Consider the following 26228-nt stretch of genomic DNA (forward strand, 5'->3'; position numbering starts at 1 on the left):
TCTTTTTTTAACCCTTAAGGTGCAGGGCGGTGGGGAAGCGTATCGATGGGGAAAAGGCAGACTGACATAAACCTTTTAAAACAACGGAAACAATTTCTGCATTCTGATTGTTGAAAGTTAAAGTGCTGTGTTGTTCTATCACCCCGTTTCATACCGGACCACTTACAGCTCCGTGTTAACGTTATAAAATAAACGCTCTCTATCGAGGTGTCACCATGGAGGGATTTCTTGATTTAAATGTGTCCATTTTTCAGAGGGATACTCAGTGAGGGTGTCGTGATTTTAGTAATTACATGTTGATAAGAGCGATTTTCTGACACAGAGGCTGCAGCGTCTGTGTTACCCAGAATGCAGTTGGGGACAATTTTGCAACACCAACACCGTGAGTGAAACAATGACTGGTGCAGACTAGTATATAAAGTATTAGGGACCTATGTCCTGTTCGATACGGGACGGGTGGCAACTGTAGTGTCAATTCTATGCGCCTTATAATGCGGTGAGTCTTATATATGAAAAGAGTTTTAAAATAAGCCATTTGTTGAAGGTGCGCCTTATAGTGCGGAAAATACTGTATTCTAATTTATTTGGTAAATGTATTTTGTGTTTGGGGGAAGTAACTTGACTTATTTACTTTATTTTAATCATCTTTTCTTTTTGAGGTCACCGGGTCATGTGTTGCCATGGAAACGCGCCCATGCGCAGCGCTGACAAGGACCTGGTGTTTCCAACCAGAGATGTAGATTTAATTTTGTTTGGATCCAGATTGTTTTTGTTTCTAGCTTTGTTTGAGTTAATGGTAACTGTGTAGACATTTTTTAGGAATATAGTTTAGTACAAATGTTTGTTCTTTCTTTCTGGAAATGTAAATGTCTCCACCCCTTTAATCAGTCCTGGTGGGAGCCAGAGGGAGATTCTCCTTCCTGTCCTTTGGCTGCATGACCTGCTGTAAAATGGACTGAATGTGAAGCTGGAGATTAAGAAAACATGTTAAAACTGCTGGTTCCAGTCTGGCTTCTTTTTGATGCAAAGCAACAATTTCTATTAGGCGAAATTATAATAATTTATACCAGGAGAGTGTTTCTCCTCTGACCGGTACTGAGCCGAGTCTGAGCCTGAGAAGTTTCACATAACTTATAAATTGATTATGCTCAGCAGCAAGCTAGTATATAATGCCAACTACAGCACAGAGCAGATGGTTGATGTCTTAATGTAGCAGCCATGCAGCCTGATGTAAAGCATTTTGCTACACAATGTCAAACATTGAGAAGTTTTAATCATCAAATGTTATCAAATGTGCCGTTTTTAGCTAAAAAACCCTCAGAAATGTGCAGAACCACCAGGAGAATCAACTCGTTTGAAGTTAAAACTCAGTTTCACACAAATACAAACATTGTAGCATAAATGTTTGGCTGTTGAACTGAACAGTTCCAGGTCGATACTCAGCTAGTTTCTGATAGCAGCTCCACGAATCTGATCAACACGACATTACCAAGAAAAACAAACCTTTATCTTGTCTTTATTCTCTTTCCTTTTCTCTCTCCCTGAAGAAGAAGCTCTTTCTTCTTCTTCTTTCTTCCACCGGAGGTTTGGATGCTCTGCTCATTGCAGCTCATGTTACCGTCCAGCGCGGATCCCCCAGCAGCCCTGGGGCCCCAAGCAGCCGGTGGGTTTGCTTTGCCTTGGGCCGGCCCTGCAGAGGTTGGAGAACCTGGACTTCATCTGAGCCAACAGCGCCTCCTGCTGACAGCTCAGTTCCTCTGCAGTGCATTAAACAGTCCCGCCTCATCATCTGGATGAGCTCAGTATTGGTTAGGATTGGTCCTAAAAGCAGACTGGAGGTCTAAAACTGGGACATCACATCGTCTCAGAACCTGCTGACCCACCTGGCGGCCCAACGGTTGCAGCCAAACATCTAGAGGTTTATGTGCAGCTCACCGAGACGAGTCGGGTATGAAATGTTTATTCAAAATGATGACAGAACAGATTACAGATAAAAAACATGATTTGTTAACGCCGCGTCGGTCCGTAATGTCCTCCTTTATTTTGAAGGATCCGATTCAGTTCATGATAAAACAAAGAATCACGTTGGCCTCTGGACTAAAAGGTCTATTGCACTGAGATATTTACACAACTGGAAGCTTCTTCATCATCTTCATCGTGAGCCGCTGGTGGAACGGCAGACTGTCTTGTAAACTGGACCTTTGGACAGGAACCAGAACCTGTCAGAAGCAGCTGATTGTCTAAGGCACTGAGTGACTTCACCATGAAACCAGAGTCAGGACCAACAGAACCAGAGGTCCGAAGTTCTGACCTCCAGAACTGGCCCTGATTAGTTCAGAGCAGTGGAACCAACGGTCAGGAGTTCATATCAACAGAACTTCAGACCGTGGGCTCTGGAGTATAACCGTTTCAGACTCAAAGATATAAACATGTAGTGACTTTAAGTTCTTTTGGACCAGAGCCGGAACCGAGCCCTCAACAGAACCACTTCTGGCCCTCCATAGCCAGTCTGGTACCATGAAGACCTGCTCATCTTGGTGCAGCGGGGTCCATGTAGTACACGTTGACCAGGTGGCGGTTCAGGTGGCGCCGGTACTGCGTCTCCAGGGGGAACGTGCGGTCGCAGAAGATGCACGTGTGGCTCTTGAGTTCGGTGGGTGTGGGGATCTCCTCGGTGGGCGTCTCCGGATCGTTGGACAACTTTCCTGGAGCAGCACCGGTACCGTTGAGGCCAGAGTCGTCACTGCCCTCTGAAGCACTGTCGCTGATGTCACTTCCTCCCTCGTGGCTGCTGTGGATCCCCTCGTCGTCCTCGGCGTCGGCCGGTCTGCCACGCTGGCCCGGAAGGAGCAGGCGAGGCGGCACAGACGGCTTGATGAAGGTGGGATGGGAACCTTCCGTCTTCTCTGATGGTCTGCTGGGAGGAGCATCGGGTTCTGGTTGGGTCGACCCATCTGTGGAGAAAGCCATTTCACCAGAACCAGCTGGCTGAACAGAACCTTTCATAGCCTCTAAAGATGGACTGGTTTCAGAGATGGATTCATCTGGTTTTGGACCGACTGCTGAGGTCTTCCTGGTGGAGGTCCGGGTCTTTTTCTGCTTGGATGGTGGCTCTCTGACAGCCTTTTCAGTCGGACTGGACTCGGAACTATCCGAAGATGTTTTGGACAGCAGCTTCTTGGCAGCAGGAGCTTTCAGGCACTTTTTCTTGGGCGACTTTTGGGATAGATCCAGGATCTGTCCTGCTTTCCTTTTAGTGGGCTTTTCCTTGACCCACTTTCCTTTCTGGCTCTTCTCAGGACTGATGGGTTTCTGTGTCTCAGCTCGTTCTGGACTCTTTAAGGCTCCAGACTTTCTGGTTTTGCTGAGGCTTTTCTTGCTCTCCTTCCTGGAGCTCACCTTCAAGTCTTTGTCTTTACATATCTGCTGGTCAGAACTCTTTGGATCAGACTGGTTTTCCCGGGAAGCGGGTCCCATCGGTTGTTTTTCCTGGGATGCAGGTTCTTCTGGTTGGTCCTGGGAAACTGGTTTCCCAGTGGGAACTTTCCTCACTCGTCTCTTCACTTTGCCGTTAGTATTCCCAGCAGCAGTCTGGACTTCTGTACCGTCCCTGTTCTCCACAGGATTCTCCTTGACCTTCTTCTGCCTCGCTGAGACTTTCTTTTCTGCCTCCTTTGCCTTTACGGGTCTTTCCTTCTCAGACAAGGAGTTGCGTTTCTTTGCAGTCTTGTCAGGAATCTCGCTTAGCTGTGTCGGTTTGAAGGTGGGTCTGCCGCTACTCCTGATGGACAGATTGATGGGGCTCGAGTCATCTTCCTCTTCCTCATCGTCTTCCATGGCGGGGGAGTCATCCAGCTTGGCTGCTTTTAACTCGTCTGCACCGTCCGGACCGGGTTTCTTCACTCGAAGCTTGACTTTGGACACATCCAGGTCCACGTTGCAGCCAGAGTGCCGGGACTTGATGTGGTACTGCAGGTTGCACTTCTTGGAAGCGGCGTACTTGCAGAGCGGGCAGAGGAACTGCCGTGGGTTCAGGTGCAGCTCCACATGCTTCTTAAAGTTGCTGCGGTCGGCCGTCTTGTACTCGCAGTAGGGGCAGGACAGAGGCTTGGGACCGTTGTGGACCTGGCGGGCATGACGGGTCACCTCGTGCTGATTGGCTGCCAGGTAGCTGCAGCTCTCACACTTGAAGGGACGTTCACCTGCAGAGGGGAGGAGACGTTAGAGAGCCAAAGCTGGGGGTCCGTAGAGGCGTTCGTGCAGCAGGTCAGGCTGGGTCCAACAGATCCGTAACACACTGGCTGTTTACCAACCGGGTTCTGGTCAGCCCAGACTGGACTCTGGTGCAGAACTTCCCCTGGACATCCATCACACTCACTCCCTGCTCTTAGACATGTCTAACCTACCGAGAACTGGAACAGGTTCACTCATGCAGAAGTTCATGTTCAGAACACACAACCTTGTACCAACTGAGGACTTTGCATTGATTCATTGTAGTTACTGCATTTATGCCTAACCCACACATTTTCCTTAACGATCACTAGTCTGACACGACTCGCACCAAAACTCTCAGCTACCTAGCAGAGCTCAGGTCCACACTTTCTACAATGACCTCAGTTTGAGGGTAAAATGGTGAACTGGTCCTCTGTATGTAGCATAAACAAGTGCACACACACACACACACACACACACACACACACACACACACACACACACACACAGAGATCAGATTAGTTACCGTGTTAATCCATCAGGGCAGCTTCAGTGAGAACAAACAAATCAACAGTTAGTAGCAGAAAGACCATCAAGCCCAACGTCGTCCTGAACAGCTGCAGACTGGTCCTACTGGTTCTACTGGTCCTACTGGTTCTACTGGTCCTACTGGTTCTACTGGTCCTACTGGTCCTACTGGTCCTACTGGTTCTACTGGTCCTACTGGTCCTACTGGTTCTACTGGTTCTACTGGTCCTACTGGTCCTACTGGTCCTACTGGTTCTACTGGTCCTACTGGTCCTACTGGTCCTACTGGTTCTACTGGTCCTACTGGTCCTACTGGTTCTACTGGTGTTTCTAGATGTTTCTGTTTCAGCTTCTCATCTAAAACCAGGGGTCTCCAAACAGCGACTTCCTGCCAGAAGTCTTAAACTGGCTGCTGTTTGGGGACCAACGTTTGGTTGTAACATTAGACTTTTCTTGAGAAGCATTTATTTCAGAAGTAAATCCGATAGTAAAAAACTGTAGGATGTTGAGTTTTTGTAGATTAAAATTAAATGTCACACAGGCAAAGCTCCTGGCAATGGCTTTCCTCATGCTACAGCTGTTAGCTCTAGTTCAGTGGTTCTTAACCTTTGTTGAGGTACCGAACCCATCAGATTCATGTACATTCACTGAACCTTTCTGCAGTGAAAATAAAGTGATTTTTTTTCCAAATTCAAAACATAGGGGTGACCCAGCTAGAGTCTAGTTGGGTCACTCCATGGTCACTAAGTCTTCTTAAAGGTAGAGTCTCTGAGATCAGTTCTTCAAACTATAGTCAGTGTTTCAGCAATACTAAAGACTTTGCGGTATTCTGATTTATTAATGTAATTATATTAGTTGTGTTACCTCACCCAGGCCACTAGAGGCAGTAGCAGGCCTGAAAAGATGCGACTAGGAGCAGATTTAGAAGTTCACCGAAAGCTACAGAACTTGGTAAAAACTGTGAGTTTTGCTGAAGTTAATAAAGATACAAGTTCAAATCCCTGCTGAGTGGAGCTCCTCCAATCACGGCTCCTCTGCAGCTCTGATTGGCTCAGCAATGTAACGTGATCCTCTGATTGGCTCAGCAATGTAACGTGATCCTCTGATTGGCTAAGCAATGTAACGTGATCCTCTGATTGGCTCAGCAATGTAACTGATCCTCTGCAGCAAGTGATGGCAAAGCGGGGCGTCATCACGACTTTACACAGGTGAGTCTTTACCTCCGTGGCAGAGGCTCCACAGAACCCCTGAGACCGAACCCAGGTTAAGAACCACTGGTTGGTCTAGTTAATATAGTAAACAGCCGATGATGTCAGCTTGTTTCAGCAAATGTCTCATGTATAACTTTGAGGCAGTTTGCCCTCACCAGCCTCCAACTGAACTTATTGTATTTGTAGAACTGCCTCTAGCAGAACCTACTTGAATTATCGGCCCAGAATGCACTGCAGGCGGAGAAATTTGGGGCCTCAGTAGGTGAAAAATATAGTAAAGATATACAATTTATTTGTATCACAGACTTCATCCATCCATCCATCTTCTAACTCCCTGGTCCCCTGTGGGGTCAGGAGCTGCTGCCTCCAGCCAACGTTCCGGGTGAGAGGCGGGGTCACCTGGACACGTCACCTGGACAGGTGACCTGGACAGGTCGCCTCTACAGGTCACCAGTCTGTCGCAGGGTAACACAGAGACAAACAGGACAAACAACCATGCACACACACCTAGGGACAATTTAGACAGACCAATCAACCTGACAGTCATGTTTCTGGACTGTGGGAGGAAACCGGAGTACCTGGAGAAAACCCACCATGCACAGGGAGACTCCATGCAGAAAGACCGGGAATCGAACCCAGAACCTTCTTGCTGCAAGGCAACTGTGCATCACAAACTTCTTTTGGTAAATAGAACAATTGCACCATATTTAAACCAACATGTTCAACTCTGGATCCGTTTAAAGTCCTTTGGACACAGAGTGAGGAGATCTGGGCCTGGAGAGAAGCTGGAGCTAAATGTCGTCAACACAGCGACCAGAACATCTACTCGTTAAAACTGAAACATTAGAGGGGTCATCTCCACTCCAACAGGACTGGTTCAGGAGCCAATCAGCTCCTGTCCCCTTCTGTCCCAAACTCACCTGAGTGAGTCCTCATGTGGCGGGTCAGGTGAGTCTTCTGGGAGCTCGAGTAGTCGCAGTAAAGACACTGGAATGGACGCACACCTGTTCACGAGAGAGACGCAGCCTTCACATGACCCACCTGGGACAGGGACAAGATCGGAGCAGACCAGGGACAGGACGGTACCTGTGTGGGTCCGAATGTGCTGGATGTAGTTGCTCTTGCGGTCAGAGAAGTAGGAACACTGGCTGCAGGTGTGCAGTTTGCTGGGGAAGTGATTCCTCAGGTGCTTCCTCCAGTGGTACTGGCTGACTGTGGTGTAGGCGCACAGCGTGCACTTAAACACCCTGCAGACAAACAGGTCCACACTCAGCTGACCAACACCCACAGCTGTGACCTTCAGAGCAGGTTTGGTGCTCCTACCTGTGGTCGTCGCCCTCCTTGCTGTGGTGCTTCAGGTGAGCGATGTAGTGGTCGTAGCGGTTGGTGTTGTAGCCGCAGCGCTCGCACCTGATCAGCCCTTTGGTGTCGACGCCGGCGGCCGCGTCCTCGCTGCCTGGCTCCTCCTCTCTGCCATGCTCCGCCTCCCTGCCTGGCACAGCCTCCCGTGACTCCGCCTCCTTGGCTTTGCTCTTGCTCCGCCCCTCCACCTGGTGCACCACCATCATCTTGTTGATGCTGTGCGTGCTCAGGTGCTCTACGAACTCCTGCTCGTTCTGGCCCTGGAAGTGGCACGGCTTGCAGCAGAACGGCTTCTTCTTCTGGGCGCCGTCCATCAGCCCTTTGACCCCAGGTTGGGGTGAAACGGTGGAAGGGCGGGGCTTAAAGGAGGGGGGCTGTTTCTCAGTGGGGGGGTTCTCCTCATCCTCTCTGCTGCCACCGATGGCGACGGTCTGGACGGCCGGGTTCGGGGACTCTGGGTACTCCACGATGCACACCTCGCGGTGGTTCTGGTTGTCGTAGCTGTACCTGCACACGAACCAGGTGAGTTAGGGACAGGTAATGTGCCAGGAGCAGGAAGTGACCCTCACCGACTCCTGACCTGATGACGCCCTCGTCTTCACTGTCAGAGTAGCCGCATCCCACCGTCTTCAGCTCCATCATCTCCTTCTCGTCGGCCATGCTGCCGCCGTCGCCGCCCTCCGCCACCGCCGCCACGTTAGCCAGCATCACCAGCTGAGGGGCGGGCAGCGTGTTCCGGGGCAGGTCGCTGAGGCCCGGCCCGTCCTCCACCAGAGAGACGCCCACAGGAAACAAACCAGCTGAGAACATGGTCTGAGTCGCCATGACGACCGGGCTCCACCCACAGGAAGCTGCAGAGACCAGACGGTGAGGGTCGATCAGCAGAACTCTACGGTTCTGAAGGCTCACCGGGTTTCAGAGCTTCTGTCACAACCAGGAGAGCTGCTGCACTCGTTTATCTCAATCCCAGAAATGATTGAGATAAACGACAATATTGTCATTTTGAGACAATTTTCAACTAATATAATGAAAGTATTTCCTCACAAAAGTCAATAAAAACATAATTTCTAAAGAGCTCTTACAGCTGTGCTATGTAACTACTACAAAATATTTTTTACATATTTGTTGACAGCATGAGAGACACAAGCAATCAGAGCCAGGAGGCGGGGCTTACCGCTGTCAATCAGGCCTGTATGCACCACTCATCTTTCTTAACATGCTCTCTGTGAACGTGAATGCTAAACCTAGTTAGCTTAGCTTCTAATGATGTAGCAGCACTAAGCCCCTCCTCCTGGCTCTGATTGGGGGTTTTTGGTGCATTTCTTCAGACACAGCAGCTCAGGAAGGAGGACGTCCATCTTTTCACTGATCCTCTGGTCCATAACAAACTGTAACAACATGATGATAGGAGCAATAATAATATCTAAAAAGCCATTTTTAATATAAAAGTTACATACTGCAGCCTTAACACTGCAACTGGAAGACAGTTTAAATATTCAAAAGATATTTAAAACAATAAATAAAGTTGAAATAAAACCTGGAAACAATCAAAAACAGTAAATAAAATAGATTATGAAGTTTCTCTAAACAACAAATATTATTCATTGGTTTCAGACCGGAAAACACTGCAAAGCTGCTAGTTATTAAAAGCTGCTAGTTATTAAAAGCTGCTAGTTATTAAAAGCTGCTAGTTATTAAAAGCTGCTAGTTATTAAAAGATGCTAGTTATTAAAAGAAGCTAGTTATTAAAAGCTGCTAGTTATTAAAAGATGCTAGTTATTAAAAGCTGCTAGTTATTGGAAAGTGAAGGCAGCCACCGTCTGATCTGAGGCCGTCGGCCATTTTGAAGCAGCACCACAGTCAGCGCCTCAGAAAACTTCAGGGGAAAAGTTCTGTTTAATCCGCAGGAAGTTCTGGTACGACGAGCTAAAGTTTGGACCTGCAGAACCACATCTGATATAATTTATTTTAATCTTACAAACATCAAAACCTAAACAGAACAGAGCTTTCAAACAAACAGAACTTTTCCTCCGGTTCTGAAGTCGGTGTCTGATTCCTAGCTGAAGTAAAGGGCTGTTCCACTGTTTTTGGAGAAATTGGACCACACAGAATAAGTTCTGATTCATATTCAGGAACGGTTCTGATCCGGACAGGGTGATCTGAGTCCTACCATGACCTTTGACCTTCATTCTAAGGTTAAGCCAAGAACATAGGAAGGTGACAGCAGCTCCTTTTGGGTTGAACTCCTCAGATTGAAGTTCTGGAAACCCGGACAGGGATGAAAGGTTCCGAAAGTTTTAAATATTAATTGTCAAACAATTTGTCATAAAAGCAATTTATTTTATTCTACTTCGCCGTTCCAACCAAATGAGATCAAAACCAGTTTTAAACCCAACTGGACTGGATCAGAACACAAACTTTAAAGGTTCCGGAAAACTCGGACTTTTATGGACTTAAAAAGTTTTTTCTTTCGGAGCCACATTGTGGACCTGGTTCTGATTTAAGGCGGTCCATGTTGAGCTGCTACGATTCACACGCTAACTTCTGGTCACACACTTTCCCTGAGTTCGGGACCCAGAACCGAACTCCCCCCAGGTTCTGATCCAATTGTTGTAGAGCTGTGGAGTCGCAGTCCGAGTGTGGTTCCGAGGCTCGGAGCCTGTCCCGGACCCGGCCCGGGACGGAGTGTTAGCCATGGTCCTGATCAGCCCCCGGACAGCGCCTCTGTGCTCCACCTCACCGCCTCCATTTTCCCCGAACTGCTCTAACTTTCTGCGGCTGTAAACCGGCACAGCAACGGAACCGAACCGCTCCCAGGCCCGCAAGCCCTCCGACACACTCCCTGCTCCTCACCTCCGAACTTCCAGAGACTTTCCTGGAGACTCTCCTGTTCTGGGAAGGTTTAACTTCGACGGACAGCGCTGTTAGAAAACTAGGCAGAAGTTTCCGCACATTCCTCTACAGTGACGTAGGGGCCTGACGTCAACGCGTAGCTCCGCAAGTTTGTAGTTTTTCTGTGAAAATGTGTGAGTTTCATATGTTACAGAACAAGATGGAGGAAGAAACGTCAGACTGACCGAGACTACCTCAACTCAGAGGTTCTGGTTCTGGTTCTGTTCAGGAGAAACAGCTCAGAGCCGTGAATATGATTAAACCTGGTTTTGGGTGGGTTCTGGTTGAGGTTCAGAACATGTATGGAACAATTTTACTACAATCTGTTTTTATTTATTAAAACAGATGAAAAACTTCAGAACAAGTGAGTGAAAAACTGAGTTCAACTCCTGATCCATTAGCCAGTAGAACCTCCTTCAGTTTCTGTCTGCTCATTCTTCTGAAAAGCTCATCAGGACTTTGACTAGACCATTCTGCTGTAGATCTGTTGCTGGGTTCAGGATCATGGTTCTGTTGATGACCTAGGTTGGCCTGAGCTTCAACTGATGGAAAGATGAACAGTTTGGATATCAAAGGAGATCCTGGTCCACATCAAGCCCATATCACCAGCCCTCCACCACCGTGCTTGGAAGCTGTATGGAATGCCTTTGACCTTTAACCTCTTTAACCTTTGAACAGTCTCTGCAGAGCCTCATAGCTCCTGCATCACTGCTGATCCTCCTGCCCTGATGAGGACCAGAGTCCTCCAGACCAGGAGAAGCTGGTTCCGAACCGGACCCAGCAGAACCAGAACCAGAAGGTGGTACTTTCTTTGTTATTACCTGAATCTGCCTTCAGCTGATGTTAGTGGTGAGCTATTGTAAAGCACTTCACATTGCAGGTACTTCCTGCATGACGTCATCATGCAGCACTGATGTACTTCTGTCAGAACTATCTGACCTGATAAGTTGCTCTTGCTGATAATCACTGATGGGTTCATGTTGACACGCTGCAGGTTGAATGACGTGTACAGGCTACGCCCCTTCCGGAGCTGTTAGCAGACTCTCACCGGAAGTGGCTTCTGATTCTTTTCAAAATAACATTATTCAGTTCAATTTAATCCCAGAGAGGAATCAAAACTCATCCAACGCTTTTTCTAAATGCTGGTGGCTGAAAGGCTCTCCTGTAGAGGCCAGTATTACAGCCAAACTGGAAACGCTTCTGACTGAAGACACAAATGAAGAGGATGATCAGGCTTTTCTGTAATTAAAAACATTTAGTGTTTTTCTGTTCATCTTTTGTATTTAGTCCAGTGTTTCTCCCCCCTGGTCCTCACAGCCCCCCCTGCTCTGCATGTTCTAGATGAGCCTCTGTTCCTGAACAGATGATCCAAATGACTGCATGACCATCAGGTGCTGCAGACGCCTGTCAATCACCTAGAGAAACAATTCAGGTGTGTAGCAGAAGGAAACACCTAAAACATGCAGGACCGGGAGGTGGAAACACTGATTTAGAACAACAGCAGATATAAACCTTGACCTGGTTTCATCCTTGGTTTTAATTTAGCCCACTTAATCTTATTATTTAGTTTGATTTATTTTTGGTGGATTTGCTTTTGTGGTTTTTTTGTGCAGAAACACAACCTTTGAGTTTTATAGAATCATTTGATAACTTTTGGTTAAAGTTTTTGCAGCGATTTGTTCATCTGTTTAACTTTGGTCCAATTTTTATTTTGAAAAGCAGACCGGAAATGTGAAGCATGATTTCGTCATCCCCTTGGAGTCGTCACACGGAGTACAGTACAGTTTATCTCGGTTGTTTCTGTCCGCTCTCAGCGTTTTGGACCGAGTTCGGGCCGGAATTCGGTACCGTTTCTGGGTCTCTCAGACTGTCTGTGTCCCTGAGGTTTTCAACGGAACTTTGGACCGAAGCCTGGCGGTTTCTGAACCGTTTTTCCGACCTTTGGACACGAACCGCAGGAAGCTAACGGTTAGCTGGGCTCCAAACGTTCATCGACTTTCTGCTCGAGTTCTGGTTCTGGGTTCTTCCTGGGTTTCTGTCCCAACTCTGCTGGAGAACCTGGAGTTGTGTCCCAGATAGAGGAAGATGGAGTGCGAGAGCAGATAGCGGCGTAGCAGAACCCTTTCTGGACCCGGAACCGAGCCGTCAAGATGGCCACAGATTTCAGCCTGTTACACCGAACCTGCAAGTTGGTGGTTCTGCTCTGCTTCCTCCACATCTCCGTCACTTTCTTCTTCTACGTCCGAACTCTGGACATCCGGTTCTCCTTCGTCCAGAACCAGCAGTCCCACTCCAATCTGACCCGGCTCAGAACCGGCTTGGTCCCGGCCAGCAGCTCCGGAACCGAACCGAAAGAGAACGTGACCCAGAGGCGGCAGGAGATGGAGCGGCAGCCGACCGAACCGGGTCAGAACAGAACAGAGGAACCGGTGAAGCCGCTGCAGAAATGTCCAGAAACGTCCCCTATGCTGGGTGAGTCCGGTTCGGGCTGGGTTTAGAAGCCCATCTGGACCGGAACCACCTGGATAGTATCAGATGGTTCCCGGTCCACATGGTTTGGTACCAAAAGTTTGCTATTGCTGTCAGGTTGAGAAATGATCCAACAAGTCCAAGAACCAGAACCGAATGTTCTGAGACGCATCAGAACTGGTTCTGGTCCGGGGCGGTTCGTGGATCCATCCATGTGTATCAATAATATCCGCTTGGATGATGTTATATGATCAATAAGTGATCAATAATCATCTGAGGAGCCTCAGAGACCCGCCTCCAGGTTCTGAAGTGGTGAAGTTTGGGTCCGTAGTGGAACCAGAACCAGAATTCAAAGCAGGTTCTGGTTCTGTGTGGGAGTCCAGGTGGAAGTTTACTCACCCGTTGTACCTGCTCTGCGTGTGAGGAGGTCACCAGAGGTCATGTGACCTCCAGGAGGAACTCCCAGGTGAGCTGAATGTTTCCATTCCTCACCAGGTGAGCTGGGGGCCATTCCGTCTCCTAGGCAACGGTGCGGCTCAACAAACCCTGCGATTGGCCCATTGAGCTCAGCATTGAATCTGGGTCAGAGTTGACGGTGTTGCCTTCAGAGTCTCAGACAGCGTGGGAACTTTGAGTGTTTTCTGGATGTAAATGTGTCTGAATCATCAGAGCTTCAGTTTCAGCTCTGAGTTAAATCCAGAACCTAAATGTTTCTGTCGGGTTCTGCTGTGATCTCAGCTGCAGCTTCCTGCTGCGTTTCCTCCCAGCAGGGGGTCAGAGGTCGAGCAGCTGCAGTGTGTTGATGCTGTGTCTCTTCCCCCAGTGGGTCCCCTCCGGGTGGAGTTCAACATCCCAGTGAGCCTAGAGCAGATCAAGAGGGACAACCCCAACATCCTTCCCGGCGGCCGGTTCCGACCCAAGGACTGCGTGGCGCTGCAGAAGGTCGCCGTCATCATCCCGTTCCGCAATCGAGACGAGCACCTCAAGTTCTGGCTCTACTACCTTCACCCTGTTCTGCAGAGGCAGCAGCTCGACTACGGAGTCTACGTCATCAACCAGGTGGGTCCAACAGAACCAAACAGAACCTCTGACTGGATTAGATCAAGATTAAACCTGGATTTACCTACAGAGGTGAGAATGTGTCAGCCAGAGTGGGATCTCACCTGATCCAGGTGTTTTCAGAGGAATCACACACAGGGCAGGGGCGGGGCTTGTATCCAGGTAACGGTGACATCACCTGCCTTGAGCTGTTAGTGACTCTGAGCTGCATGTTTTCCTCCAGGTAAAGGAGCAGCTGCTCGCCTGTGGGCGGGGCTTGTCCACAGGTGAGCTGGGTTATTCAGCAACTCGGTAGAGCTCAGGACTCTGCATGCATCGTGTTCACTCAGTCTGAAGCAGAAATGAAACAGTAACCATGGCAACCAGGTGTTCACTCTGCTGCTGCTTTGACTCACTGTGTTCTTCTTCTGCTGCTTCCTCTCCTTCGTCCTCCTCAGTTTTAGCTCCTCCCCCTTCACCTGCCCCTCCCCTCTCTTTGCATGTCAGGCCTTTCTGACCAATGGCTGTGGAGCTGCTGAGACCCGCCTCTTCTTGGTCTTGGCCAATAGCAGCGGGTGTTGCTAAGTGGTCGCTACGGTAATTCAGCTTTCTTCTTCTTCTCCGGTTTCTGTCTGCTGCCTGTTTCTGTTTCTGCCACCTGAACTCACCTGACAGGTAAACGATGAACTGAGCAGGTTCAGGTCTGACGGTTACCTGTCCAGGTGAGGCAGTGGGAGCTTTGTATTAACCCTTTTTCATCTAACAGGAAGTGGTCATGTGACATCACAGGAAGTTGAAGGTTTTAAATGTTTTACCTCAGTTCAGTCTGAAGGCTTTACAAACATGGTGCTGCATGACACAGCTGAGGGGTTGCCACGGTAACCCAGTTAACTGACGGGGTCAGAAAGCATCAGTAGCTCAACATGTAGAACCCGGTCAGGACCTGTTCTGCCACCAGGAACATTTAAAGAACATCCAGAACCAGAACCAGTTTCCCTTCATTCGTCCCAACCAACCATGTCCAGGTGTGTGTGTGTGTGTGTGTGGGGGTCGTGTCCCCACAGGGACACGACCCCCACACACACACACACACACCTGGACATGCCCCCCACACACACACACACACCTGGACACGCCCCCCCCCCACACACACACACACACACACACACCTGGACACGCCCCCCACACACACACACACACCTGGACACGCCCCCCCCACACACACACACACACACCTGGACATGCCCCCCACACACACACACACACCTGGACACGCCCCCCACACACACACACACACACACCTGGACACGCCCCCCACACACACACACACACACACCTGGACACGCCCCCCACACACACACACACACCTGGACACGCCCCCCCCACACACACACACACACACCTGGACACGCCCCCCACACGGACACGACCCCCACACACACACACACACACACACACCTGGACACGCCCCCCACACACACACACACACACCTGGACACGCCCCCTGGTGAAATGGTCATAAATGGTTCAGGCAGACATGTTGGTGAAACATTGCTAACAAGCGTTCCACATGCTGTGGGGTGTAACCGTTCTGGGTGGGGTCTCTGTGGGAGTGGCAGGTTTAGTCAGAATGCATTGGAAAAACAAATTTAACTTTAATTAAAAAAACTAACAGCCTGGATGTCAAACACTTGAAGGAAACAAACCTGGAAACAGATTTAAAGTCTTGATCAGTCGGAACCTTTGACCCACAACAAACCAGAAGGTTCTGAACATCTCCAGATGTCGGGCCAGTTTACTGAAGATCTCAGGGGGTCAAACATTAAACGCTGCTTGCATAGAACTTTATGGGTCAACAGCAGAACTTTCAAATCGATTCTTTGACAACTAGGAAACCAGAGCAGTGAATGAAGACCCGGTTCTGATGGGTTTCCCAGCAGACTCTTGGTCAGGATGAAGGCACCAGGTTAGAAGGCTAGGTTAGCATCCTGCTAACATAAAGATGAGGTCCAGTTGGATCAGGAAACCCGGTTCGGGCTGCAGCTTGCGGCCTTAGTGCTCTAGGGATAAATATGACTCGGTTCTGGCCTGGTCCAGGTCTTCCTTAAACACGGGGCCTGGTCCGAAGGTTCTGCAGAACCTTTGAGATCGACTGACAAATCCAGCTAAACCAGTCTTGACCTGTGTGTGTGTGTGTGTGTGTGTGTGTGTCAGGATGGAGACGAGGTCTTCAACCGGGCCAAGCTGCTGAACGTGGGCTACATGGAGGCTCTGAAGGAGTACGACTACGACTGCTTCGTCTTCAGCGATGTGGACCTGATCCCCATGGACGACCGCAACACCTACCGGTGCTTCAGCCAGCCCAGACACCTGTCTGTGTCCATGGACAAGTTCGGCTTCAGGTGAGCCCTGCTGGGAGCACTGGGGTTACTGGTTGTAACTGGGTCGTCGACCCGCTCCGGTTCTGGACCTTCACAGCCGTTCTGATCTGTTGTGAACTCAACCATTAGCATTCTAACCCCTCAGGTCGGATGTTTTTCATATTTCCCATCAGCCACTTGAATTTCAAGATGTCTGCCATTGTTGAGCCTTTTAAACCGAGTATCTTCATGAGTTGGTGAACTTTATGTCTCATCCTGTTGAAACGCAGCAGAATCAGAGGATTTTACTGTTGGCGACTCTCAGACCAGGAAGGAGAACAGACAGTCGACTCAATGGTTAGCATTAGCATAGCTATCTTTTTTAAATGTGTAGTGTTGTCGTAGCTAAGATTGTTTAGTGATTACTGTACCTAACTGTTGGTTAGCTCTGTCCACCACTGGCAGCCACGGTAGCCATTTTGAAAACCAAGAATTATCAGTAAATATGATTTCCATTGGACCAATTATGTAGTTTGACACAATCCTACTAAATTTAGTTAAAAAATTGTCCTTGGTGCCATCTTGAATTTTTCAGTTTTTTTCCTGAACGGCTGGCCCCTGAGAACATCTGTGCCAAGTTACTTTGTTCTGTCCGTATGTGAAAGTTTTCGCTGGAATATTCAGTTGTGTGTGGCTCAACGTCTTCACCCACCAAAGCTGAGTCTGCAGTCCAGACCCCGGCCTGCAGGGGGCAGTAAGCAGCCTGGCCTCCCTGTGGTGAACATCCTGTGATGTTGGGCCAGAAGCAGCAAAGAGTCAAACAGATGACCTGGATCAGAACCGATGAGGATATGAACTAGTTCTCGCTGAGAATCTTTCACACACTGAATCAGTTCAGACATCTGTGTGAACTGATTCAGTTGTAACATGAACTGAAGTGAGTTCTGGAGAAAACTTCACTTCCTGCAGAGGTCTGGTCTTCTCTGGTTCTCCAGTCTGGCTCAGGGTGTTTCCGGGTCTGGACGGAGTTCTTCTGGACCATCAGAGGTTCTGTTGGTCTGCTGTTGTTCAGAGACCCAGTAGAGGCTGAACTGTGATCAGAACCGTCCAGAACCTGGGAGTCGTCCAGATCAGACTGACTGGAGGTCAGAAGCTGTCATTAGAAACAGGAAGTGCTGACAGAGACACCACAGAGGAAGAGATGGTCCCTGAATCAACACCATGTGCCCAGACTTTCATTTCCTGTTTCACACACACACACACACACAGCTGCAGAGTCTGGTTGGACAGCGATTGTGTGTGCTCAGTTCTGCCTCTGCTTCCAAGATAAATTTCTCCTATGGGAGACTAATGAAATGAAATGATCTTCTGATCTGCAGTCACTGTAGTTATCGCTGTCACCATGGTAACCAGCTCTTACCTGTTGCCACCGGCTGAGCTCTGGAGCAGGCCGGGTTTCCTGCTGTTAGAATCGGAGCGGGTCAGACAGAACCTCAGCCGCTTAGCATCCTGGAGTTTTGTGTCTGAGTGAAGCATCTCTTCATTAAGGGATCTTGGAAACAACAAGCTGATGGAGATTGAGGAGCTGCTTCGGTCTGGTTCTGGGCAGATGCTGGTGTAGGTGTTGGCTCCAGGTGTCTCCGCGCCCTCTGACCTCTGACCTCTGCTCTCCTGCAGGTTGCCCTACAATCAGTACTTTGGAGGCGTTTCGTCGATGAGCAAAGAGCAGTACCTGAAGATCAACGGCTTCCCCAACAACTACTGGGGCTGGGGCGGCGAGGATGATGACATCTACAACAGGTAGGCTCACCTGAGGGGCGGTACCAGAGTAGAGAACCAGACTACTGGTTCCGAGTAAAGTCAGAACCACAGCGCTACCGGTTCTGCTTCCAGGCTGGCCTCCGAAGGGATGAGCATCTCCAGAGCCAGCGGAGATGTGGGGAAGTGCCGCATGATCCGACACATCCGGGACAAGAAGAACGAGCCCAACCCGCAAAGGTAGTGCTGGTTCTGGTTCTCTGGGAACCGGGCTTTCTGCAATTCTGTGCTCACGGTTCTGCTGGTTCCGGTTCCAGGTTCGACCGGATCGCCCACACCAGCGAGACGATGCACAAAGACGGGATCAACTCTCTGACCTACAGCCTGGTCTGGGTGGAGAAGCTGGACCTGTTCACCAAGATCACAGTGGACGTGGGGAAGCCCTGAGTGGGCCGGAACCGGGCCGGGAGCTGGGTCTGGAACCGGGCCCATGCGCTGTCTCTGACACTTGAAGCTTTAAATTGTGGTTCTGGTTCTGTTGGACCGGGCCTGCTGTACTCATCTCGTTGTTGCACAAACAGACTGAATGTTATTTTTTTTCTGCCTTGATAAATCTTCTGATTGGTCGACTGGAGCCAATCAAACGCTGCTGCAGCACATCTTTAAAAAGGCTCTTACTTTGAAAATCTGACGGGGGGGAGGGGGGTTGATAATGTTAGCTTTTCATCCAATCAGATGAGAGCTCAGTGATCCAGCTCCTCTCTGATTGGATGATTCTGGGGCGGGGCTAAGAGCTGATCTGATTGGTCAGTTCTGTTGGACCCAGGAGGTTCTGCTTGGTGACGACAGGCTGAAAGTTCTGGTTCAGAACCAGCCGAACCAGAAGCAGGTGCCAAAGAACCAAGTTCTGAAGTTGTCACCGGGCTCTGCTCTTCGCTCTGGGACCAAACAGAACCAGACCTGGTTTCATTTGGACCAAACATCCCTGGGAGAACCTGGTGTTTCTGTGACTGGACCGAACCAAACCCGACCAGACCGCGCCTCTCAAACTGGGTCTGGTTTTTATTAGAAAAGCTCCGATTATATTCAGAACCCGGTCCAAACTCCAGGCGGATGTGTGATGGACAGTCAGGTGTCATCTGGACCAGAACCGGGTCCATTCTTCAGTGTGTGATTAGCAGATCTGATGATTATCGATTGATTTAGACTGAAGCTCCTTCCTGCAGCCGTTGGTACAAAAGAGCTTATAGATCATGTGGACCGGGTCGTCTGGACCGGACCGGGTCGTCTGGACCGGACCGGGTCTTCCGATCGATCAGTGTGAATGTGTCTCTGCTTCTCCTTCCTGTCTGCAGACCAAACTGTGTGGAACAATCACCTGTAATGTGCCTTAAACTGGGTCAGAACCAGAATGTTGATAAAGAATCTAAGTGAATTCTGAGCGTTTCTCGTTCTTCCTAAAGAGGCCAGCAGGGGGCGACAGTCACAGCAACTGGACCGGCTCTGGGTGCGGAACCGATGAAATTAACAAATATAACAGCCTGATGAACAAACAACATTTAACATTTTTAAAAAGGATTTTTACTTTTTCATGTATTTTTTCAGGTTATTTCAATAACATTTAAAAACAATATAAACTTTATTTTTTAAAATAGATTTTTGCCATGTAACATTTTTCTGTTACCTTATTATGCAGATGAGGGGGCGGGGTTAGAGGCATCACCTTCTGCATATTGCTTGGTTTAGTGATGCAGAGAATCAAAACTGACATAATTAAAATCTAAATCCACTTAAAATGCACCAAAGAGGAACTTTAACTTGTTTTATTAATTAGTTCCAGGAAATTCAGTAAATAAGTTTTGCTATAAACATTTTTATTTTTACTCATTTGTTTTATTTTAATGCTTTTTTTCATTTTCTGTTTCCAAACCTGACAAAGCAGAAATATAGAAATAATTGGTGCATTAAAATGATCTATTGATGGATGTTAAATTCTGATTTGGTGCCGGTTCTGTTGGTCCTGAACTGGACCAGTTTCCCCTGCTGGTGCAGTCGGGTCTGGTTCTGAGCGGTTTCCAGAACCGGGTCAACATCTTAACAGCTTATTTTCATTATTAATTTTATCCGTTGGCGTCGAAGTGAAGCATTAAAGTTTACAGATAAAAATGATTTTATTAGAAATATTCACCAATTTACAAACAAACCAGCCTGGGCTCTCACAGCTGCTGGTCTCCGTGGTAACGGGTCATGTGACCAGAACCGGGTCGTGAGACTGGCTCGGATCCGAACTGGGTTCCTGCCAGAACTTTAGCTGCAGGTGTTTTTTCTCTGTCGACATGGAGACGAGTCACATGGTTCTGATCCAAACACGATGCGGGTCGGCTCTTCCTTTGATCAAAGAACCCGATCTGAACAGAACCTATCAGAACCAGTAAATGGCCCAGCAGGGCTGTGATTGGCTGCCGCTCTGAGCCAATCAGAAAGCCCCTTGCTGGAGGCGCCGGAACAGCTGCTGGCGCTGCGGCGCCGTCATGGCGTCGCAGCTCTGCAGCAGGTTGGCCACAACCAGAGTCTGCTGGACGGTGCCGGCCCGGACCCAGACCCGGCCGTTCATCCCCACCGCCAGCTCGCAGGGGAACAGCTGCTCCAGGTCGGCCCGGAGGTCGCTGCGGGGCGCCAGGAGCCTGCGGAACCAGAACCAGAATGTACAGCTCCTCAAGACTGCTGAGTGACCCGTCAGAACCGGGCCGGGTTCTCAGGTGAGTTACCTTCGGACCAGGCCCAGAGACACCTTGATGAGCAGCCCTCCGGTTCCGAACACGCCCATCCCGTTGGCCCGGCCCGACCCGTCGATGCAGACCAGCTCCGGTTCCATGTCCTTATTGGCCACGACCAACTGGGCCAACAGCAGATCGCCCACCTGGCAGGGGAGAGAGAGGGAGGTTCAGTCCACCGGACCGGATCCGGATCCAGATCCGTCTGTTTCTGTAGTAACAGAAACCACCAGCAGGGGGCGACAGAGAGGAAAACTCCCCAGAACCTTCGACCTTTGACCTGGACGTCTCACCTGGACGTTGGGTCGGTTCCTCTTGGTGGCGCCTTCAAAGGCCAGGTAGGACAGAGACGCCGCCTCACTTCCTCCTACGTCCACCTTGAAGACATCGCCGGACTTCGCCGTGACGACGCCGATCACCGTCTCTCCTTTGGCTGGGACATACTGAGGACAGAACGAGGACATACTGAGGACAGAACGAGGACATACTGAGGACAGAACGAGGACAGAGTGAGGACAGAACGAGGACATACTGAGGACAGAACGAGGACATACTGAGGACAGAACGAGGACATACTGAGGACAGAACGAGGACAGAGTGAGGACAGAGCAAGTATGTCCTCATTCTGTCAAACAGGGTGAGTTAACACGATCCCAACTTGGTAAGACAGCTGTGTCCATCACCCTATGTGGGGTCAAAGGTCATCTCCAGACCTTCTGAGAGAAATATGACCTTTCAAGGTAATTTTATTTATATAGCACATTTTCAGCAACAAGGCAATTCAAAGTGCTTTACATGAATAAAAAGAAAATAAACGAAAGGAAAGAAAGAAATAATCTAATGTATGTGAACTAGGAGCTCCTGTTCAGGGTTGCTAAGTTTCCTCTGAGATTCAAACTGAAATGACTATCAATTTTTTTTTTATTAAAGATTCAAATTTTTATTGATATTAAAGACAATAAAAACGAAATTATGATTAAGGCACAGTATATTTAAAAATGAAACAAAACCCTTAAAAAATTTATTTAAAAATTCATTTAAAGAAATAAAAATTCAGTACATGCTAAAATTAAATCAAAAAAAAATTAGAATTAAAGAAAATGATTAAAAAATAACAGAATTGTGAGAGCAAAGCTCCGTCAGGTGAATTTCTTCAGTTTTATTTCAATAACTGACAGAGAAACTCAGTTTCTCCATAAATACCAGACGGAACCTGACTGAACGGCTTCCGGTGACTGAATTAATTGTTCCCAGCTGATTATGCTGGCAGGGGCGGAGCCAGAGGGGGGGCCAGTGCCCCCCCCTGTCATCTGATTGGCCCCCCAGTGGCCCCCCCTGATGATTGACATGTAACAGCACCAGGTTATTCCTGTACATTATTTATAATCATTCTAAGTCAATCTAATATCTAAAGAAGAAAAACAATAATAAATATGTGAAAAGAAAATGTATAAAACTTGATAAAAGTCCATGTGACATAAATAAATAGATTTTCATCACCAGCCTCCATAACAACAAGCTGATCTTCTTCTCCTGGTGTTTCAGTTGCTGCTGTGGTGAAACTCAAAGCCTAAAGCCCTTCATACCTGGTGGTGATGGTGAAACACCAATAAGTTATTTATTGATCCTCCACAAAGAGAAAAAACCGAAGAGAAACCAGAATGTTCTAGTTTGGATCAGAGGGTTGGAGGTTTTTATTGTCCGTCAAAGAAAAAATCATTTTATTTCCAATTTGTAGTCATTAAACGAAACGTTTATTATTTCTCTGTTGGAACGTTTTTGAGATCAGGTAACATTTCAGGAAATGACGTGATTAGAAGACGGCAGAACTCTGATCGGTTCCTGATTGGTTCCTGATCGGTTCTGATCGGTTCCTGATCGGTTCCTGATCGGTTCCTGATCGGTTCCTGATCCCTCAGGGGGAGAAAAACCAGCAGAAGCGGATCAGCTGCTGGACGCTCCAGAGCCTCTGGTCCGTTAAAGCGTCCAGATCAGAGGTGATTCTCTGACAGATATTGTTCTAATAATGATTAATAATGATTAATAATGATTAATAATGAGCTCCACGATGTTCTCTGTGCGTAAAGTGAAACTGTCTGAGCACCAAGTGGTCAGCTGACTGGACAGAAACCAGTGAACTGCTCTCTGTTCTCATCAAGACGAGGTGAGGAGGGAATCTGACATGTTAACTCAGTTTCTACTGGTTTGGTTTTAAACACCATTAACTCAGCAGTGTAACTATATATTGTATGTTTGTCGTCTCGTGTGATTAATTGGAGCATTTATTGCCCTGCGCTGGTTTCTAACGGATCTGGACTTTAATGTCTTTCCTCTCTCAACAATCAGCTGTTATTCCTCTATTTAAACTACAATAAGTAGATCCTAACATTCTCATTAAATGTAAACTCATTAGAAGCCCGAACCTCCATCAGGCAAATAATTCTGGTCCGACCCGAAATATTGTTACCTGTCAAATTACCTGTCACAACAGAGCTTCCTAACCAAGGTGTCCATAACTCTTCAACATGCTGTCAGCTCCGGTCAGAAAGACATTTAGTTCAGTCCATGAGATGATATTCAGAAAGGATCTTTAATTTGATTGATTTTAGTTTCCTCTGTGATGAACTCTATGCTAAAGTCTATCATGTCTCCATGTGCCAGTCAAAGGTGTTAATTATAACATGTCAAATGACAGAGGGGCTTAAAAACTAACCAAATATTCAGTTTGGTTATTTTTTAAAATTATATATATGCACACACACATTTAAAATTTTGCCCCCCCAGAGGTAGTCCTGGCCCCCCCTTGGCCCCCCCAACTTTAAAAGTCTAGCTCCGCCACTGTATGCTGGGAATAATTAGAACCAGAAAAAAACTATTAGATCCGTTCCAGAACCTCAGACCAAATTGCTAAGTTTCAATCAGAACTCGGTTTCATTTTTATCTGATTTTACCTTCAAAATGATATATTTCTTCAGGATAAAGTCTCACAATAACCCCGAATAGTTTCTGTACTTCTGATGAGTCAGGACAATAATTCGGCTGTAGGTTCGGAGCTGACTGGACTCACCCTCCTCTGCTGGGACTCGATCCAGAACTTGTTGGGCTCCTTGTGTCTCAGCACGCCGCTCCGGCTCACCAGCAGACGGTCGCCACTCCGCCGCAGCCCCGGCCCGGCCACCAGCCGCTCTGACTTCCCGCTGTCCGTCAGAGGGAGGGTGTCTTGGGGGCCGCAGCAGAACTCATCTCCGGGGAGCAGAATCTCCCCGACCCGCTCCTTCAGAACCGAGAACATCCTCACAGAGCTCCGCGCAGCTTGGCAGGAAATGTCACGGAAATCCGTAGACCAGCCGCAGCGCCATCTACCGCTCCGGAGGATCATGACTGGGCATGCGCAGCTGATATTAGTCAGCTCAGGAATCAAAACATGTCGTTTCGAAATTATTAAAACGAGGAATAAAAGTAAATAACCTACAATAGCGCAGTTGTGACTGTTTTTTTTAAACAACTGTAATCAATTAAGAAAAACGAAATATATATGCAAGAGCGCCCCCTTCTGTTCTTGACTGCAATGGTACCATTTCCAAATATGGTATGGGTGTGACGTCAGGGTGGTCCCGCCCCTTCCTGTTTTCAGCATGAATGAGTCAGGACCACAGATATAATTTAAGAGTAGACCCCGCATTGGCTGCTGCGGAGCAGGAAATACGGCGGCCATCTTGGAGAGGTCGTCCCTCCTACTTTGCTCAACCAAAACAGCAGAAGATGCCTCAGCACTGAGGATATTGTTGTTCTGATCGATGGATTATTGATGTGTGTTTAGTGGCTAAATGTTTCGTGTTCTACAACTACATTTCCTGTAGACTTAAAATTTAGTTTTGTTTCAAAATTATGCTAAGAATATATTAAATACATTAACTTTAATATATTTTACACTATAATTAATATAGAATACAGACTTCAATGGTTTGGAAGACAAAAGTATTTGGAAATGTCCAAGGTTTTCTTTTTTTTTTTTAAAGTGTGTGAAAATATCACAAAAGAAAAAGACAGAATTTCAGTTTGGGGTTAACAAAATATTGGTATATTTGACATAAATTGTTAAATTATGGAAAATATTTTGATGGAAATTCTGGAAGAAAAAAAAACTGAAAATGTCCTGGTAACTTTTTGCCAGGATATGTTCAGTTTTTTAACAGAATTTCCGTCAGAAGTTTCCCGTAATTTAACAGTATTTTAGTTCAAATTTTTCCGTAAAAAAACTGAAAATGTCCTGGTAATTTTCTGCCAGTACATTTTCTGTTTTTTTACGGAATTTCAGTGGAATTTTTTCCGTAATTTAACAGCTTTATATGTTTAAAATTTAACTGAAAAAGCTGTTAAATTGCGGAAAAAATTCTGCTGGAAATTCCATAAAAAAACAGAAAATTACCAGGACATTTTCCTGTTTTTTTACGGAATTTTTCTTACTGTGCAGGTTGTTTACATGTACAGCCACTAAACACGTGATTAGTGATGTGATTAGTGATCCCATGGGTAGGATAGATGCCTAACAGTCATGCTTTTGGTCTTGGGAGGAAGCCGGAGTACCCGGAGAGAACCCACACATGCATGGGGAGAACATGCAAACTCCATGCAGTTACTATAAAGGCCTAGAGGTCGGACAGGAGTCCTATAGGACTCGCTATGAAGCCACTATTTCATTTTCAAATGTGTAGTGGAGAAATCTCTGACCACATGTCTGAATACAGGTGGCTGTTTCTGTGGCTGGTCTGAAACAGCCACTAAACACGTGATTAGTGGTGTGATTAGTGATCCCATGGGTAGGATAGATGCCTAACAGTCATGCTTTTGGTCTTGGGAGGAAGCCGGAGTACCCGGAGAGAACCCAGACATGAGAAGCAGCTATATCTGCTGCTTCTCTGTGTCCCTCAGCCTTTTGTTCAACCGTTCCACTTAAAGCTGCATGTTTTGCTATATATTCGCTGAAATATGGTGCCTTTCTTCTCTAAGGTTATTGGTTCCTGCTCCAAAGTGACGCTTTTTTCCTTCAGGGCAGTATTTTCCTGCTCCAGGGCAGTATTTTCCTGCTCGAGGACAGTGTTTATCTGCTCCAGGACAGTGTTTATCTGCTCCAAAACCGTGCTTTTTTGCTCCAGAGCGGTACTTTTATTCTGTAAGGCGATGTTGTCCTGCTCCAGGGTGGTGATTTTCTGCTCCTGATCGGTCTTTTCCTTCTCCAGGGCGGTCTTTTCCTTCTCCAGATCGGTCTTTTCCTTCTCCAGGGCGGTGTTTTCCTTCTCCAGGGCGGTGTTTTCCTTCTCCAGGGCAGTGTTTATCTGCTCCAAAAAGGTGCTTTTCTGCTCCAGAGTGGTCTTTTCTTTCTTCAGTGTTTTGGTGTCCTTCTCCAGGGTGGTGATTTTCTGCCTCAGGGCAATGTTTATATCCTTAACCACATTGAGCCTCTGCTCCTGTTTGACGTTTTCCTGCTCCAAACTGGTGTTCATGTGTGTCAAGATGGTGCTTTTCTTCTCCAGAGTGCTGCTTCTTTCCTTCAGGGCTGTGTTTTGCTGCTCCAGGCCGGTGCTTTTCTGCTCCAGGGCATTGTTTATCTGCTCTAAGATGCT

The 26228-nt window shown here is 47.7% G+C and overlaps 3 protein-coding genes across 4 annotated transcripts; 1 reads left to right on the plus strand and 2 right to left on the minus strand.

Annotated features, from left to right (window-relative positions):
- Window positions 1-1944: 1944 nt before the first annotated feature.
- On the minus strand, window positions 1945-10320 carry rest (RE1-silencing transcription factor). 2 transcript variants are annotated; one of them, XM_008420977.3, is made up of 6 exons: window positions 10167-10320; window positions 7894-8164; window positions 7275-7820; window positions 7038-7198; window positions 6872-6955; window positions 1945-4202 (listed from the first exon to the last, which is right to left on the minus strand). In XM_008420977.3, the coding sequence occupies exons 2-6, from the start codon at window positions 8136-8138 to the stop codon at window positions 2530-2532; spliced, it is 2709 nt and encodes a 902-aa protein (XP_008419199.1). In that variant the 5' UTR covers window positions 8139-8164; window positions 10167-10320; the 3' UTR covers window positions 1945-2529. The 2 variants fall into 2 exon arrangements, with proteins under 2 accessions (XP_008419199.1, XP_008419201.1); XM_008420979.3 differs by lacking the exon at window positions 10167-10320 and adding an exon at window positions 8488-8964.
- A 1597-nt stretch (window positions 10321-11917) lies between these two features.
- b4galt1l (DP-Gal:betaGlcNAc beta 1,4- galactosyltransferase, polypeptide 1, like) lies at window positions 11918-19265 on the plus strand. Its single transcript, XM_008420976.3, has 6 exons — window positions 11918-12677; window positions 13498-13733; window positions 15927-16114; window positions 17750-17872; window positions 17966-18070; window positions 18148-19265. Exons 1-6 carry the CDS (start codon window positions 12356-12358, stop codon window positions 18275-18277), a joined length of 1104 nt encoding a protein of 367 aa, XP_008419198.1. The 5' UTR covers window positions 11918-12355; the 3' UTR covers window positions 18278-19265.
- Window positions 19266-19982: 717 nt separating this feature from the next.
- exosc3 (exosome component 3) lies at window positions 19983-24083 on the minus strand. The gene is made up of 4 exons (XM_008420975.3): window positions 23672-24083; window positions 20898-21047; window positions 20599-20750; window positions 19983-20514 (listed from the first exon to the last, which is right to left on the minus strand). The coding sequence occupies exons 1-4, from the start codon at window positions 23981-23983 to the stop codon at window positions 20307-20309; spliced, it is 822 nt and encodes a 273-aa protein (XP_008419197.1). The 5' UTR covers window positions 23984-24083; the 3' UTR covers window positions 19983-20306.
- Between the last annotated feature and the right edge of the window lie 2145 nt (window positions 24084-26228).

The sequence above is a fragment of the Poecilia reticulata genome, chromosome 10 (genome assembly GCF_904066995.2).
Source record: "Poecilia reticulata chromosome 10, P_reticulata-male-v2, whole genome shotgun sequence".
NCBI lineage: Eukaryota > Metazoa > Chordata > Actinopteri > Cyprinodontiformes > Poeciliidae > Poecilia > Poecilia reticulata.